Source organism: Petaurus breviceps, unplaced genomic scaffold (genome assembly GCF_028583685.1).
Source record: "Petaurus breviceps papuanus isolate PSGF00001 unplaced genomic scaffold, PetGlider_PUasm1.0 184, whole genome shotgun sequence".
Classification (NCBI taxonomy): domain Eukaryota; kingdom Metazoa; phylum Chordata; class Mammalia; order Diprotodontia; family Petauridae; genus Petaurus; species Petaurus breviceps.
Window position 1 is genome coordinate 124,085 of NW_027185793.1, and position 19,576 is coordinate 143,660.

Genomic DNA, 19,576 nt, shown 5'->3' on the forward strand with positions numbered 1-19,576 from the left:
CACACACACACACACACACACACACACACACACACACACACACACACCAAAAAACCCTCAGTGAAAACACCTTTTAGGAATAAATGGGTCAACATCTCATTGGTGCCTGAGATTTTATTCTCTGAGCCTATTTGTGTCTCTGAACATATTTGACCTCACCAGAACCTAGGAAATGAAAAACAACAATAGCAGCAATTCTTTTGCACCTCTGATGTCTGATATTTGAAATTAGATACCTTGAGCTGAATGTGTTACTTCTGGCTGACGGCTATGCTGGGTGCTTGGATATCATTTCCTTAGTAACTCTGCTTACAAGAGAGGCAGTAAGATACAGTGGGAAAATGACTGAATTTGGCGTCAGGAAATAGTGAGACACGGCTCTGCTGTTTGCTAATTGCATGATCTTGGACAAGTCATTTAACTTCTGCACAGCTCAGCTTCTTCTGCAGCTTTTTTTGTGAAGTTATTGATCTCATTCAGAGATGAACTTGAACTGGCATGTGTATATACTCTATTTCTAATTGTGTGAGTCTGGTTCTTAAAAAGTAAGACCTGCTAAATCATAAAAATGAAATACATTTATCTTTATTGTTGAGAAATAGTTATCAGCACCGTCTGACACAATTGAATTCAAAGGAAATATGAAAAACAGAGTCAATCCTAAATTCCAGTTGATCAAAAGCTGAGATTTCAGTACCAAGCATGTAGAAACTGCTCTCAACCACACTAGAATGCAGATGTAGGAAAATGGGAAAAAATCATAGAATTAAATTTACTATTTATTTACAGTGGACTCCATATCTGTAGAAGAATACAAGATTTTTAGTTAGAGGATCTGAGTTCAAATCCAGCTAACCAAATGACCTTGAATAAATCTCTTTGAGCCTGTTTTCTCATTTATAAAACGAACAGGTTGCCAATAGTGTAGTATTATCTCATGATTTCTTTTTTTTTTTTACTCTTTCCTGTTCTGTCTTCCTGGATTAACAGTCATATTATCTCCTCAGTGAACCTAAAAGATGCAATTTGGGATGATATCCCATTTCAATCCACCCTCATAGCCATGACCTATTTACTGAAGTGAATTTCTAGTTCAAAAAGTGTTTGGCACTAGGATTTTCACTAAATGTCATTTTAAAATTGACACCATTCCCTCTTCCTAGTTCATTTTATATGTTTATTTTATTAAGTGTTATCTCAGCAAATATTTTCATGTAGATTATAACTCAGAAATTGAAATCATTTTGATGCAGAAATCTCACTCCAGTCACTCAGACTAAACTACGTTAATATCCCACTAGGTCTGACACAGAAATAGCCACTTAGCAGCAGAATAAAATGTGAATTTGAAAGACATACAAACAAATTACTGCCAGATGTCTATATTAATGCAAATTATATTTTAAGATTTCATTAAAAAGGAAAAGGAAGGTGAAGCAGATTGGTATTACTGTTGACAGGAAAAATGTGAAGAAAGCAAGCAGCCCATTAAAACTGAAGAACAATTCAAAAATAGGGCTAAACAACCAGATGTGGAAGATTTAATGACATTAATTGGAAGCAGGGGGGAAGAGCCCCTTGGTACTATGTTAATGAGTAGCCAAGGAATTTTTATAGGAAACAGCATTCTTTCTTAGAGAGGGATTAATGAATGACTCCGGGTACATATAGATGTAGATAAACTTTCTATAAATACAGTGCTTCTCTCCACATAATTTGTTTTAAAAAGTCATAAACTAGATTTTAATCTTATTATTCTAGACCATGCCTTATTTAGAAATTCTATTTTAGATGTTTTTATATCAACAAACTCCTTTTGTAATGCTAATGGTATAAGGGGGTGTCTTTAAATTAAATAAAGTTATATAGGACCTGAGCTCTTCACCAACCGGACCCTGCTCTGCTGCAAAAATCTTCATGGATTCTCAGCTATAGCTATTGTTAATGTAAAAATTACTTGCCAATATTTTTTTCCACCCCAGAGCTGTTGAATATGAAGCATTGTGGAAATAGCAATGAAAGAATATTATTTCAAATTTTAAAAAAGAAAAAAAATTCAGATAGATGGTATAGTGCATAGATACCTACAAACACATACACACACATACACACACTCAGTGAAAACACCTTTTAGGAATTAATGGGTTAATATCTCATTTGTTCCTAAGATTTTACTCTGAGTATATTTGTATCTCTTTATATATTTAGGGCTTGATATCAGGAAGACCAGAGTTCAAATCCTGCCTCAGACAAATTATTAGTAATTTTGTGACCCTGGGCAATTCACTTAACTTCTGAATGCCTCCTTTTTCTGGTCTATAAAATGAAGGGGCTGGATATTAGACATTTCTTGACCCTCTACATTGATGATACTATGATTGAGGAAACATTTTAAATAGCTATGTGACTTTACATGAACCAAAATTCCTTGTAAATTATTTATCTGTATTAAATTGGCATATAAAATTGAGAAGATTTTTATTTTCTCTGTTATGATCATTCATAATAATTATGTACACAAAAATAATAATTATTCTTTATAATCATTCAAAATTAATTTATGAATGTAGAAGAGAGAGAATTGGTTCTCAGCTCCCTTCCTAGCCCGGTAGATCTAATTGCAGAAAACAAGAGAAAGATAACAGGGGTAATGAGGTATTAAGATGCTGCACCCAGTGGGCAGCAGTATGCCAGGAGGAAAGAACAATGAAGTCCTATAATACCAGACGTGTAAGTGGCTTGAGCATGTGTATTCCCTGCCTGTGAAACCCACATTTTCCTCACTGATGCTGTATGTTATTTATGGGAGAATCTGTCCAGGATTACAGGGAGAATTATTTGTAGCTACTATTATTAGCAGGACATCTGAGTAAATTCCTTTGCTTTGACCTCATTGTGTGTCCTGGCTGACTGTTAAAGGTAATCACACTGATGTGTGCTCATGAACACTTATAAGCATTAGGAGTGTGGGCCCACAGAATACCCTAGAACCTGCAAGTGGTTTTCCCTCTGAGGTCCCAACCTGCAAATCTGTAATGTTATGTGAGGGAAGTAGTCCAGCTCTATTGTGGGGGCTTTGTCCAGGTTACATTTGGGTGCCCTGTGCATTTCACTACGAAGTGAAGGGATTTTCTTATCTAATACTTTCCTTCTTGAATACTCTAATATTGCAGGAAACAAAAATTAATTAATATTTTTCTTCCAGTGTCCCAAAGAGGATACTACATAAAAAATTCATTGATTTGAAGTAAAGAAAAACAAAGTTGAGCTTTATTTTTTAAAATCTCTCTTCCTGTTTGTCTTTATGGACAATTGTAGGATGCTCTAAAGCAATGATCCTGGTAAGTAAAGCTCTTTCTTGATGTGATACAAAACAAAACACATCTAAGCATGTCTATGAATTCTCAGCATCTAAACAATTGGTGATGCATCAGTGATTTTTATCAGCATAGGGAGTCACTGATCTGGGAATTTCCTCTGCCAACAAGATTGCGATGCCTCTAAGACTTGGAAGATAAATCCTAGGGAGCTGCCCAAGGTACAGAGGTTATATGTCTTGTCCAGGACCACACAGCCAGTAACTGCTAGAGATAGGTTTTGTGTTGAGGGCTTCTTGAGTCCAGTCCCAGAACTCAACATACTAGGACACCATATCTCTGTATCTAAAGAATAAACACAAATCAATTATTCTAGACTTCCTCAATTTAAACTGATTTCCTCTACCCCCCTCCCCCCCCACCGATTTTCTTCCTTTTGTCCGGATTTTAACCCAATTTTTAAGACTGGAAGGTAAATCTAATTTCCCAAAATGTTCTAAAATTCTGAAATGTAGGGTGCTAAGCTCTGAAACATATCCACCAAGGACTGCTTTTCAATTAAATGAGTAGTCCTTTGCTACAAAATAGAGAATGAAATGAGAGAGAACCACCACAAACATCATTTGTGTCTACCCATTTATAGTTATGACCACACCAGGAAACATTTCTGTGGATTTCTTTATATATGAAACAAAATTATATTTCAAATATCAAATTTTTTGGAAGTGGAAAATTCACAATTCTATGAATTTTAATGTGCTTCTAAGTTCAATTTGACTGTCATTACCCACACTCTCTGGATTTGTTATTATACAAGCTGAGTCAGGAGAGTTTGTTATCTTTGTTCTAATGTAATAGTCAAAGTAGGAAGGATATTAATGAAACCTGTCCTGCTGCCATCGTAATTTTTCCCCATTCTTAATTAATTGAAGGCTAATTGTGCATTAATCTAACAATAAATTTAAATAAGCTATGAATTCTAGTTTGTTAAAAAAAACAAATGAAATCAGGAGAAATTTAAGCAAAATAGTGATATGCAAATAAATACAGAAAGTACATATAAAATATTTATAACCAGGGAGTGATACTTTCCAAAACCTAATAAAGGGTTTTTTAAATAATAATTTTTCTTTGCTTCCTCTTAAAAGCAAGATAATCCATTTCCCTCAGTCAACTCACCCAACATTTTCAGCATCTTCGTCACACTCCGCTTTATATTTGCAAGGTCCACACTTGGAATGTTTCCTGTGAACTTCTGTCCCTGACCCTTCTTCCTCTGTTTAAAGAGAAAAATTGAATCATCAAACAAAAATCTCCCTCTTTCATATTATACTTTATATCAGCTCTTTCCAGTTCTCAGTGTCTCCAAAATCTATGTATTAGAATTCTACAAAACACCTTCCTCTTCCTCCCTCCTTCCCCTCATCTTGTTTTAAATTCTATAAATGTCAGTATCCTGTACAATGCATTCTTGGAGAGGCAAAAATGAATTGGCACTGTCAGGCTAATCCCTTTAGCCAGATACACACTGGAGCATGACAATATTAGCTAGGACATTCACTGAACATTTTAACCTGATGTTCATGTTATTGAATGGGGTAACACAGTTAGGGGTGGTGAGATGGTGCAGTAGATGGAGCACTGGGCTGGGAATCAGGAAGACTCATGTTCCTGAGTTCAAATCCAGCCTCAGACACTTACTAGCTGTGTGACCCTGGGCAAGTCACTTCACCCTGATTGCCTCTGTTTTCTTTTCTATAAAATGAGCTGGAGAAGGAAATGGCAAACCTCTCCCGTAGCTTTGCCAATAAAACCCCAAATTGGGGTCATGAAGAGTTGGACATGACTGAAAGGATTCAACAGTACTGTAATTAGCACCACTGAACTACTGTAGTCCCTTTCTCCTCTCCTTTCTCCCATTGCATATCCTAAATCTAAGGCCACTGAAAGGCTTTAGATCTGGGCCAATGTGAGGCTAATTGGGTTCCTCTGAAAATAGTTTAAAGGAGCATCTCTGTCCCAGGAAACAAGCTCTCGGAATACCCAACCTCTTTGAGAATTTTTTAACTACACAGAAGGGTCCTAGATGGAAGCATAATTGGATATGCAGGGAAGAGACCTGAATTCAAATATTTTCTCTGATACATACTAGAGGAGTGACCTTAGACAAAGCAACCAAAGCACTTAATTTCTCTGTGTCTCTGTTTCTTCTCCTGTGAAAGGAATAACAATGCTCACACTACCTCCTACATGGATTTGCTGTGAAGAAAGTTCTTTGTAAACTTTAATAAATGTGGGTTATTAGAATTATCATTATTTTGGGGCGGCCAGGTAGCACAGTGAGTAAGAGCACCAGCCCCAGAGTTGGGAGACCTGGGATCGAATCCGGGCTCAGACACTTAGTACCCACTCAGAAACACCTAGCCATGTAACCTTGAGCAAGTTACTTAATCCCAATTGCTTAGGGATGTCCAAGTGAGTAAGAGCACTGGCCCCAGAGTCGGGATGACCTGGGATCAAATCCAGGCTCAGATACTTATCACCACACCCAGAAATAACTGGCTGTGTAACCTTGAGCAAGTTACTTAACCCCAATTGCTTAAAAAAAAAAAAAAGAATTGTCATTATTACTTGCCTAGACTAGCAATGTGGCAAGGGCATTAGATTAATGGTAAAATGACAAAATCCTAGAATTTTGCAATTGAAAGGAAGATTTGATGTTCAGGAATCTCATTGATAGCCTCCCTGAGGAGCAGTCACTTTCAGGTCCTCTTTTTAACAGAATTAAATCTGTTAAAGAAGGAAGATCTTCCTTATATTAAGCCAAAATCTGTTTCCCTTATAGCTTTCATTCATTAGGTTTAGTTTTGTTCCTTGGCACAATATAGGAAAAACATTTTGCTGTTTTCTGTCATTGCTTCAAATATTTGAAGAAAGCAATCCCTTCTTCCAATCCTCTCCCCCAAAACAAGTAAATTCTCTCTTTTTCAGTCTATGTGTCCCTACCTCCTTCAACTTATCCTCATGTAACATGGTTTCCAAATCCCTTACCAATCTAATCACAATTCCACTGAAAATGTAACAATTGCAGCTGAACACAAATGGGGTCTGACCAGTACAGAGCATGTCTGAAATTATTACTTCCCTTGTCCTGGACACTACATATCAGTTAGTGCTGTGTTTTGAGGGTTTTTTTTGGCAGTCATCACACTATTGGCTCATATTAATCTTGCAACTGACCAAAACTCTTAGATCTTTTTCCACATGAACTGTGGTTAAGTAAGGGACTCCCTATACTATAATTGTGGAGTTGATTTTTTTTAAAGCAAATACAAAATTTAAAAATTTTCATCTTGTTAATTCTGTTCCTCTTCATTATCTTTTGGTTTACCCTCACCCTTAGTTCTTCGGAGGGTGTGTGGTATTCTACAATATTATTATTATAGATGATCTCTATAACCATTCCTTTCCTGAACTAGAATGGTCACAGATGACTGCCTAACGGGCATTTTTACATGGATAATGATCTCTAACTCAATTTGTCCAAAACAGAACTATTATCTTTCCCTATATATCACCCTTCTTTTTTTTCATTTCAGACTTTTTATTTCTCCAGGATGTGGAAACTCTCCCCTACCTTCTATCCCCACTGATGCAAATTGGCAATTTGCCTCTGATAGAGTCTCAGACTTTCTTAGAACACTGAGAGCCTAACTGATGTGCAAATTGTCATGAAATATTTAATCCTCAATGGATCTTTGATCTCATTCATTAGAAGTTCTAGCCAGCAATTCAGCTCACAACCCATCTTTCGCTGATCCTCCAGTGAGACTCTTGGCCAAGCCCTCCTATAAGCTGTCTTCTATATTTACTCAATGTAATGAAGACCTTCCTCTCTTTCTCCTTCCATCACAGGGGTACCAGTTAATCACTTTGGTTGCCCAGGGTTACCATGCTAGTTAATGTTGTTCCTTCTCCTTCCTTCTAGAAGAGGACCAATGACATCATAAGGGTGATGACTTGACTTGCAAGTGAACTGGATTTAAGTGAGGTAGAGCTATGCAAAGTCATCAGCCTCACTCTCTTTTCCAGAGTCATGAAAGTTCAAAAGATGTGAGAGGAGGGTCTTTAAGTCATGTCTTACTGACTCTGAGGCTATCACTTTATATACTCCCATACACCCATTGCCTTATACTGTCATGACAGTTTTACTATAGTTTAGCTTCCTTGTTGTGAGCCAGAAATCCTCCTCCAGCTGATTTATACTTTTGCCATGGAAGTTTCATAGTTTAATTTATAAATATCTTGTGGGGCTCTTAGTAGGTAAATACCCAAATCACTGGCATTTGTACAAAAGGAATCTTTTCCCCCTTGATTTCTTCTAGTAGTTTCTTAAAATTGGCATAGAGAATATGACTGATTTTTGTGTATTTACTTTATTTTCTTGTCATTTTTGTTAATTTCCTTGGATTATCCAAGGCATGCACGCATGTCTTTTGGTTAAGACATGTGTACAGGGCACTCCTGGGGATAAAATTTCTTGTAAAATGGAGATCCTCAACCACCCTATAACATGAAGTCTTAATTCTTTGGAGCACTGAGTGGTTAAGTGACTTTTTAGCGTCACCCAACCAAGGATGTGTTAGAGGTGTGACCCAAGCCCAGGTATCCCTGACTCTGAGACAGCACTCTCTCTCTCTGATACTATGCTGTATCATACATGCTACAGTGATTTTTAAATTTCTTCCTTGTCTATGCTTTTCTTTCTAAAATATATCTTTTCACAACTTACTGTTATTATTGAAATTTCTGACACTATGTCACACAGAATTGGTTAACTGTGGGTATCTCTGTTTTGTCTTGAGTTGAAGGCAGGAACTGTCTTTTGTTCCATTTTGTATTTCCAGGGCTTAGCACGGTGCCTGGCACATACTAGATGGTTAATAAATATTGATTGATGGATGGATTGATTTGAATTGGAATGCCTCTAATATTCCTTCATTGCAATTAATGTTTAGTCTTGGTTTGTCTCTTGTTTCTCATTATCTTTAGAAAGAATCTCTCTAATTCTATTCTTTCTAAGGTGCTATTTTTTAAAAAATCATAAATTTTTATTAAGTGCTTTTCTGCGTCCATTGATAATTTATCTATTGTTATTTTTATTGATAAAATGAGTTAAAATAATCCTTTTACTAATGTTAAATTATTCTTGAATTTCTGATCACATCTTACTTGTTCAGTGTTAAGACTATATGGTATTGGGAAAGCAAGGTGGCACAGTGAATAGAGCACCAACTCTGGAGTCAGGAGGACTTGAGTTCAATTCTCTCAGACACTTGATATATTTACCAGCTGTGTGACCTTGGGCAAGTCACTTGACCCCAATTTCCTTGCCTTCCCCCTCCAAAAAAAAAGACCCTATGATATGATGGAAAAAATACTATTGGGAGTCAAGAGAAATCATGGAAAAATTCAGCCTCTGAAACTAGTTGTATGACTTTGGGCAAGTCATGCATTAGCCAGCTAAGTGGCATAATGAATGGGCCTAGAATAAGGAAGACTGAGTTCTTATCACGAAGATCAAATGAGATAGTAATGGTACATGTCTGGCTTACTATGTCTGACACATAGTAAGCACTATAGAAATGCTTGCTGTTATTGTTATTTAGTATTATATTATTGCTATTCAAGCTCTCTGGGCCTCAGTTTTTCCATTTTTAAAACTAAGTACAGTACTGATTGAACAGGGCTTTGCGGGGATCAAATGTTTTAATGTATACAAAATACCATATGTCAGCTATTATTGCTGTATTCTGTTTGCTAAAGTTTTATTTAAGATTTTTGCATCTATATTTATAAGCCTATAATTTCCTGTTTAAATGTTGTCTTTCTCTGGTTTTGGAATAATTATTAACATTTGTCATGTAAAAAGAATTGCACAGAATGGCATCATTTCCTATGTTTAGAAACACTGTATAATAAAGGAACGATTTGTGCTAAGAACATTTACACATTTCTCCTGCGAATGCATCTAGCCAAGATAATGTGGGAGAGAGGGGTAATAACTCTGCCACATGCTATAATGCATGGAGTGCTGCACCTGGATGTAGGGAGACCTCAGTACTAAACCTGGTTCACATATTTATTTGATCATGAACAAGTCACTTAGTCTCCTGGACCCCCAGTTTCTTTACTTGTACAGTGTCCCTACCTGTACTTGTAAAGCATCTAGTATCTTCACTACCTACTTCACAAGGTTAAGATGAGAAAAATTCATATCTAACTCTAAGGCACTACTCAAATATAGGTTATTGTTCATTCTTCTTCTGATAATCATCCTATCCAAGTTGCCTATTTCCTGTTGAAACAATTTGAGTACTTTATATTTTTGCAAATAATCATTCATTTAATTTAGGTTCTCTAAGTTATAAGTATATTCCTCTGAGTGTTTTAGAAGGGCCAAGCAGATTTAAAATTGTTTTTGCATAATTAAGAAGTAATTTGGCCATGCTAATTTGGCTATGATTTCACCAGAGCATACTGGTCTGTGTGGGACAGTCTGCAATGGTAGCCCCTTAGTTAATGAGGAATCATGAGCAAGAGGTGGGTTATCTGGAATAAGAGTCAGTTACTATGAGGTACTAAGCAAAGACTAGGAGGAAGGAAGTATGTTCAAGATGCTAGAATAGGTCAGCAATATGGTGGTGAAAGTATCCAAGGATCTGAGGTTAAGCAAAAGTTGAAGAAATTGGGTATCCTGGCAGGTATGAGGTTGTACAAAGAGAATGAGATACAACTGATCTGCTAATTGTGATGAGTCATTGAGCCATGGCATGCAGTGCTAACTTCAGTTTCTCTGTTGGCAATCTTTAGCTGGAGATAGATCCTAGTCACCATTAGTGAATGCACCATGCATGAAAAACAGCTTTATTTTTTTTTTACAGCAGACACCACCTGATTGATAGTTTTATTCTTTTATTTCAGTCTTACTTTCTTTTCTCTTAATTAATTTTAGTAATTCATGCTTTGTCTCATTTTTTTTAAATTACGTATCAATTTTATTATTCTTTCTGAGAAACTAACTCTTGATTTTTATCAGTCCAAATGCTTTTTAAAAAATAATTTCATTTATCTATTTTCATTTTAATGGCTTCCTTGTCCCTATTTTCCTTTGCTCTATTTCTTTGATCTTTTTATAAAGCTTTATAATATATGTCTTGGCTCAGCCTGACTGCTGCTGTAAGCTGGAAGTGGAATGCATTAAGGATAAATCACAGTGTGGCCAAAGAAGTTCACCTAAAAGAATGATGGAGGGGGAAGCACTAAAGAGAGGTATCAAGGGAAGAAGCAACTTTAGAGTACTACAAAAACCAAGCCTGGTTGTTTTTTATACTTGGTGCCTGGTACTTTGTCAGAATTGTGTATTGTGCATGTAGGTGTGTATGTTTCACACCTACACACAGATAGAGAGAGAGAGAGAGAGAGAGAGAGAGAGAGAGAGAGAGAGAGAGAGAGAGAGAGAGAGAGAGAGAGAGAGAGAGAGAGAGAGAGTCCGGTCTAAAACTGGAAGAAATCTCAGAAGTCATCTAATTTAACACATCCGTTTTACAGATGAAGAAACTGAAGTTAAAGTTTCAATGGATGTGAGATTAATTTCTGTAATTGCAAGTTCAGTGTGCTTTCTTTTTAACAAAAAGAAGTTTCTTTTTGTTATGAATTTAACAAATGTCAGCAAATAAACATTTCAATATATAAGTAAAACAGAAAAGAGGATTATATATGAAACTCTGAATCTCCAAGTATATGCTTTTTAAATTGTATCTTAAATTTATCACAATAGTAACAAAATTTCCCTGCTTGTCTGAGCTTCTTGCCCTCCTCTTCTTTGTATGCATATTATCATTACAAATCATTCCTCTGTAATAAATATTACATTGGGGCAGCTAGGTGGTACAGTGAATAGAGCACTGGCCCTGGAGTAAGGAGGACCTGAGTTCAAATCCGGCCTCAGACACAACACAAAAAGGAGCCCTGTGATCTTGAGCAAGTCACTTCACCCCAATTGCCCTCCAAAATGCAAATAAATAAATAGATAAATAAATGAATGAATGAATAAGCAAGTAAGTAAATAAATAAATAAATATTATATTGTTCAATCATGCCTAATTCTTTATGACCCCATTTGGGGTCTTCTTGGAAAAGATGCTGGAATGATTTACCATTTCCTTCTCCAGCTCATTTTACAGATGAGGAAACTGAGACAAACATGGTGAATTGACTTGCCCAGATTCACACAGCTAGTAAGTGTCTGAGGCTGGGTTTGAATTCAGGTCTTCTTGACTCCATACCCAACGCTCTATCCACTGCATCACCTAGCTATCCTAATAAATACGTCTACTCGAGCAAAATGAATCAATACAATGGCCATGTCTGAAAATGTATAGACATTTTTTGTACCTTTTGCTCCTCTAGGTCATCAACTCTCTGCCAAGAGATAGGAAGCATGATTTATTTTTAGTCTTTTGAAGTCATGATTGGTCTTTGCATTGATGCTTGAGTTTTTCAAATGTAGTCATTGCATAAATGGTTTTCCTGGTTCTGATCACTTCATTTTTCATACTCCTATATCACAATTCATTCAGCCCTTTCCCAATTGATAGATACCCACTATCTTTGTAGGTCTTTGTTTCTATAAGTGTTTCTATAAACATTTTTGTACACATATGGATCCTTTCCTTCTGCTTTGACATATCTGGATATATACTTGTAGCAGTGTTGCTGGGTCAAATGCTCTCTTGTTTTCTTAGTTTTTTATTTTTAGTTGCATGTCTAATTCTTTGATTTGTTCTTTTTCTTTTTGTTGAAAAAGTGCTTAGAGATATAAATGTTCCCTTAATGACTGCTTTCGCTGCCTCCCAAAAGTTTTGGTTTGTTACCTCATTTTTCTGATTTGTTCTTTGATCTATACAATTAGAATGTTATGGTTTTGCCTCCATGTAAGTTTGACTACTTTCTTCAAATACTCTTTGTTGATTATAATTTTTTGTTGAGTTGTAGTCAATAAGGAATATGTTTAACATTTCTGCTTTTCTGTGTGTGTGTATTTCTTTAATGCCCTAGTACACAGTTGAATTTTGTAAAGAAACTAAGAAAAGCTATGAAATATAAGTATTCTTTTAAAATTCCATTTAATTATCAAGAGAGCTCTCATCTTTAATGTTTCTCAAATTCTATATAGGTCCTTAATCTCTATTTTTTTATTACTATTTTTGTCTAGGTATGAAAGGAGGACACAGAGGTTTCTAGCTATTAATGCCTATTGTTCCCTGTAGCTCAATAATTTTTTTTTCCTTTGATTACTTAAATTCTATGCCATTCCTTGCCTACAAATTAAGTGATGAGAATGCATTATCTATGGCTCTTTTAAGCATAATGTAGTTTCCTTTTTTATCTTTTGCCCAGGTCTATTTTTGCTGCTGCTTTTTCTGAAATCAAGATTGCCCTTCCCACTTTTTTAGATTCACCTGAGAAATAATAAATTCTGCTTTAACCCCTCATTTTAATTGTATACAGATCTTTATGTTTCAAGTGGGCTTCTTATCAACAATATTTTTCTAACCAATTGCTACCTTTTTCCATTCTATGGAGAAAAAGCCTCTGACTTTTTCTTCTTTTTGTTGCCTCTCCTTTTCAAAGAAAAGTGAATTTGGGGAAAGAAATGGAATGGTATCTACACTAGTAATGTATAATTGGGATAGTTTGTTCCATACTTCTATCCCTCCTCTCTTCAACCAGTCCAGATCTGGATCACTAACTCTTAGTCTTTATTCACACGGTCTCATTTGTTCCTCATGTCAACCCAAGGAGGTAGGTACTATTATTATCCCCATTTTACAGTTAAGGAAACTGAGGCAAACAGAAGTTAAGTGACTTGTTCAAGGTCACATAGTTAATAAGTATCTGAGACCAGACTAGAACTCAGGTCTTTTTGATTCCAGACCCAGCACTGAATCCACTAAGTCACCTAACATGTTTTGCATATGTAAAAGATAGAGAACCTCCCCCAACCTCATCAAAATATATGACAACTACTCACTTTTGATCATCCAAATGGACACAGAAGAAGCCTAAAGTTATCTTTAATGATTACGAAGTCTCAGTAAGAAACTGAAGAACATAGAGATACTTGTCATGTTTTTCTCACTGTTGTCCACTGACGCGACCCAGAAGATAAAAAGTAGCAGCAGCAGAGAAGTCACTTCTTTGCCCAAGAACTGCTGGGTCCCATCTGTTTTTTTAATCCATTTCACCCACTCAGGGTTTAAGAGCTTCAGCTGGCATTCACATTGTAGACTGAATTCACTGTATTTTAATTTTCATTTTCTTCCCTGATTATTTACTGTTTATTTTAGCTACAATATTCTAATAGAGGGTATTGAGAGCTCCTATAGTTATTCAAGGTGGTGCAGTAGATAGAGTACTGGGCTTGTAATTACAAAGGTTCATCTTTATGAGTTCAAATCTGGTCTCAGACACTTACTAGCTGTGTGACCCTGGGCAAATCACTTAACCTTGTTTGCCTCAGTTCCACATCTTGTAAAACAGGATGGAAAAGGAACCACTCCAGTATCTTTGCCAAGAAAACACCAAAAAGGATCACAAAGAATCAGACACAACTGAAACAACTCAGCAACAACAGTTATTCAAACTATATGTATGTCATGTAGCAGTAATATTATTTTTTGTTATTTATTTTGTTTCCATGATAGGTAAGTTGATAAATTTAATATTTCTACATTTTTGTCTTTTATGGCTCACATTCACATATCACTTTACATATATTCTTATTTGTTCCTCACAACTTCTGTGAGGCTGACAGGGCAATTACTATTATCCCCATTTACAGATGAGGAAAATCAGACTCAAGAAGTTGAAATGACTCATGGTTTTCCAGTGAGTAAGTGGTAGAATTAAGAATCATTCTCTCTTCTTTTTTAAGTCTAGTACATCCCACTATACTATGTTTCCCCCCCCCCCCCAGTCTTCATTAAGGGATGATGAATTTAGGAGACTAGAGCTTTATGAATATTCTCATCTATGCCCCCAAATCCCAGAAATTCCTCAGCTCACCTAGAAAATTCCCCAATGGAAATAGTTAATGGGGGTGGGAGGGGAAGCTTTGCAGAAAATTCTTCTGATAAACCAATTAATTGAAGAATGGCTGGAAAAATTATGATGTACAAATGTGATATTAATGTGCTGCAATAAATTATCAGAATTTATATAAGCTGATACCACATGGAGAAGAACAATTTATGACTACAATATTGTGAAGGAAAAAGACTTAAGAACTCTGATCAATGTCATGCCCAATCACAACTTCAAAAGTCTGATGATAAATCATATGTCCCATCTCTTGGCAGAGAGGTGATGACCTAGAGCTGCAAAATGAGCAATATATTTCCAAACATAGCTAATGCATGAATTTGTCTTGCTTGACTATGCTTATTTGTTATAAGAGGGGAAAGTTTTTATTTTTAGAGGGAGAGTTTTGGGGAAAGTAAGTGGGTAGTAATACCAAAAAACAGAAAAGAAAAAAAGTATTATTGAAGCATTAAAAAAAATACACATAAGAAATCAGAAGGAAGTTCAGAAGAGGATACCAGCAAACCACATCAAATTTAATATGCAAATAATAAATTGTGACATGTAAAAAGAATCAACAAAGTATATGTTATGAATATTCATGATTTCATCTACAATCCTTTTTTCTGTTCTTTATATAAGGAAATGTTCATATTTGTTGATGTTTGTCAAGTTCATAATAAGAAAAAGGAAAGTTTCCCCAAAGGATTTACTGAAATAGGCAAAGCTTACGAAATGAATTCTACCTGTAGATGAGATGAAAGTTTTCCTGTTTTCATTATTTCCATCTGCTTTTCCAGGCCAGTATTCTCAAGCTGGATGTGTTCCCACTAAGCTGGAAGAATGGTGGTTTTATTTCACAGAACAGTTTCCTCTGTCTGTAGTGCCATAATAGAAAGGTGCTAAATCTATCCCAGTGTACCCAAACAGAGACAGGAAAGGGTAAGTGGTTCTGTCCTAATCATTATTTGTTCAGGATGGAGCAAAAAAATGTGTTATATCGTTTCTGGGGTTGATTCATATTAACCAGAGGTTGTAGCTTGAAGCATTGGTTAATATTCACTGGGAAATACTGAGGCAGAATCAAATGTGAGACCCCTGTCCAAAAAAATATTTGTGAACAAGAAATATTTGTTGAATCTTCTTAAAATCTTAAAATCTTCTTAAAATCTGTGCCTTCTATGGTGTAGCTCCATGGGTCAAATAGTTGGCTTATATTGCATGCCGTGCAGGATATTTATAAGGAAGAAATTTGGACATATATAATATCCACATTGATAACTTATTTCATTATTACTATCTCAAACTTTCTGTGTTCATATTTTCCAAAATGAAATATTTTAAATAGTTTTAGTATTCCATGTTATTAAGCCATTTCTGGACTGAAACGATGAGATGAAATATATAGGGTCAGATCAATATAGATCAAGATCAATATAGCGTCAAAGATTTAGAATTTAAAAAGACTTTAGAAGCCTCTAGTCCAACCCCCACAATTTGTAGATGGGGAAACTGAGACCCAGAGAGCTTAGTGACTTGCCCAGGGTCACACAACTAGTAAGTGTTAGAGACAGGATTCAAAACCAACTCCTCTCTATCCAAATCAAGCACTCTTTCCCCCGTATCACATGGTACATTGGTTATAATCTAGTAGTAAGCCAAAAAAATGCCCTTGTTTGCACCTTTGACTCATTTCTTTCTTGAATGGTATCAGTATTTTTTTTTAATATTGAGCACAAAGGGAGTATCTATAAAGGACTGCTGGCTATTAATATAAGTAGATACCATCTGGGTTACAATGGGAGACACAAATTGATGGATGCTGAATTTTCCATCACTACTTAGGCCTCTTTCTCTGTTCCTCACCCTTATCTGGGTTTTGAACCTGCTCTGAAATAGGATCCTCTTGGGGACCCCATGAAAAGACGATGGTTTTGTCCACCGGAGAATTGTCTATTTTAAAATTTACAAATATTACCAAATTATTTCTGATTTTTTCCTATAAGGGTCACACATTTAAATTTATTAATTCAAATATAAAAAGTATGTTATTTGTGAAGAGGAGGCTAATTTTCCTTTTCCTTTTCAGTTAATAGAGTATTTCATTTCCTTCAAAGTCTCCCCTCTCTCATAGATGAAGATGAGTGCCTCTTTTCTTTTTTTTAATTAAATTTTAAAATTTACTGTAATCCATTCTCTCTCCCACCTCCCCCTATCCTTGGGGAGAAAAAGGAAAAACAAAACTCTTGGGATACCTATGTATAGTCAGGCAAAACAAATTTCTATGTTGGTTTGTCCAAAAGAGTGTATACCTCATTGTGGTCCCTAAGTCTTTCACGTCCCTGTCAGGGGGTAGATGGTATGCTTCATTACTGGTTCTTCAGAATTAAGGTTGGTCATTGCCCTGAACATTGAGTCCTCCTTTTCACTGTTGTCTTTCTAGCTCTCCTTCCTAATATAACATCCCTCTCAGATCATGTCCCCATTTCAAAAAGAAAAAAAATAGCTTGATTGGTTATTGGTAACAAAGACCATTGTGAGCAGAAGTGGGGTTTGAAAAATAGTAAGGTTTAGTGGAAATGCTTGCAATAAAAAGGCTAAGGTTTTCGTTATAGCTGGATCATTGTATAACTTTAAACAAGTCATTTAAATTCTCTCAGCCTCAGTTTCTTTCTCTGTAAAATGGGGACAATAACAAAATCATTATCATTATTATGTTACTATTATTTAACAGTTGAATTCAAGTCTTGTGCGGATCAGTTGAAAGAGCTAGGAATGTTTAGCCTGGGATGTTTAGACTGTCTTCAAGTATGTGAAGGGGCTTTCATGTGGAAAAGAGATTAGTCTGGTTCTGTATGGCACCAAGAGGCAAAACAAGGAGTGACAGGTAGAAGTTGCAAAGAAGTAAATATAAGCTCGATGTCCAGAAAAAATTCCTAAGAAATGAAGTTGTCCATAGTGGATTGGGCCACCTATAGAGGGGCTGGGTTCCCTTCCCCTCATTGAAAAATCTTTAAGCAGAGTCCACAGGCACATTTATCAGACATGTCATACTGCAGCCTTCCTTTTGAACATGTTATGGACTAAGATGGCCAGTGAGACCCTTCCAATTCTAAAACGCTTTGATTTGGGAGCAATCACACTACCTGTTGTGAGGAAAACATTTGGCAAAATGCTGTCTAAATACAAGATATTTTTATTCAGTGCTACCCAAGTTCACAGTACAAATAGAAATAGGCTTATGCTTTCCCACAGGAAAATTTTCCATGCCTGTGTTTTTCCCTCCTACAAGAACTCCCTCCCTCCCATCTCTGCCTATTGAAATCCTCCCCATCATTCAAGGCTCAGATCAAAAGCCATTTCCTCCCTGAGCTTCTTCCTCATTCCCCCAGTCAGAATCGATCTCTTTCTCTTCTGAAAACACATCTTATTTGAACTTCTCACTCCTAAGGCACTTGTCCCATGTTGCCTTGGAGCATGGCTATTTGGGATCTATCTTTCACTTCTAACAAAATGAAAACTCCTTGAGGGTGGGAATTACTTATCTTTATATCTTACTTATATTTATAAGCTTAGTCCTCTACTTCCCAGGAGTGTGCTAGACCCACCTCTAACAAGCTTGTAAGAACCAATTGTTAAATGTTCAGTGTGAGCCTTTATACCTCAGAAATTGGCAGTCACTACAAACCATAGTTTGATTTATTGTTTTGTTGAGTCTAGAATTAAGAAGATGTTAATTATGCAGATTTAACTTTAAAAAAAAATGGGTGCATGCTTTTTTTTTCAGGAAGTTTGGTTGTTAGCTATTTACTAACACATCTCTGCTCCTCCCTAACCCCCAGAATAGCAACATGACATAGTACTTTGTACCCAATACACTTGAGAAATATTTGTTGACTGGATGAAGTAACAAAAAAAATTCCAAAGGCTTTTGATGAATGAAAAATTCTATATTTAAATGATGTAGGAACATATATCTGGGACCTTTATCAACTGGACTATACCAAGAATTCTTAACCTAGGGTCTATAGAACCTTTCCCCAAAGTCCCCATTGAAAGATTTCAGGGGCCCATGAACTTGGAGGGCAGCTAGGTGGCTCACTGAGCCTGGAGTCAGGAAGTCCTGAGTTCAAATGCAGATTCAGACAGTTACTAGTGTGTCACCCTGGGCAAGTCAGTTAACCATGTTTGCCTCCGTTTCCTAATCTGTAAAATGAGCTAGCGAAGGAAATAACAAACCATTCCAGTATCTTTGCCAAGAGAACCCCAAACTGGGTCATGAAGAGTTGGGCACAACTGAAATAACTGCTAAATGATAAACTTGGAGGGGGGGGAGTTGCATCTTTATTTCTACTGACCTCTAAATAAGGTTACAATGTCCTTCAGTTACTAATGTAGGCAACTAACATTCTGAGAATGGACAGTCAAAGGGGGTCACAAGAAAGGAGAAGCTCTGTCCTATATAATCAAAATGCCTTCACCTATTGTCACTTAACAAGTTTGGATTCTCTGCTTACTCCAAATAAACCTAGCCTTGCTAAGCCCTCCTGCATGACCTTCTTGCTCCCTCTTCTGTCCTGTCCTAAACCTGAATTTTTGTGCCCTCCCTTCTTTTAATAACTCTAATCAAAACTTGCCTCTTCCATTAAGCCTATCACACTAACTATCCCCTCATAAATGCATTTCCTTCCCGAAGGCTGGAAAGTAGACCAGACGGCTTCCTGAGATCCTTTCCAGTTAGAAGATTCTATGGTGTTGACAACTCCATTCATTCTAGCATTCCCTTATTAATTATGTACAATATAACTATAATTAATGTTGCATAGTCACACATGTAGAACTATGCTAGACATATTTATGTATTCTTATGGATACATTTTTAATGTATTTGTCATGTTTGTCTCTTTGAACTATAAGATAATTTAGACTAGGAATGAGGCTTTATAATGATACTCATTTAAAAGAATAGCACCAAACATACCAACCAGAGACTGGTCAGGTTGTCGGATGAGGAGAGGTGTCAGATGGGGTTGCTGTACCAGCCTGGGAATCTTCTATTCTCTTTTTAATGCTCTAGTTTGTGGGGACAAAGTGCTGAAAATCTAGTAAAGGTT

The 19,576-nt window shown here is 36.2% G+C and overlaps 1 protein-coding gene across 2 annotated transcripts in view; it reads right to left on the reverse strand.

The window, feature by feature from the left end:
- TMEFF1 (transmembrane protein with EGF like and two follistatin like domains 1) overlaps positions 1–19,576 on the reverse strand; it is a 150,389-nt gene that overhangs the window by 47,387 nt on the left and 83,426 nt on the right. For both annotated transcript variants that reach the window (XM_069088064.1, XM_069088065.1), the window contains exon 5: positions 4,497–4,593. In XM_069088064.1, the coding sequence (XP_068944165.1) occupies positions 4,497–4,593 (97 nt within the window). The remainder of the gene's footprint in view (positions 1–4,496; positions 4,594–19,576) is intronic.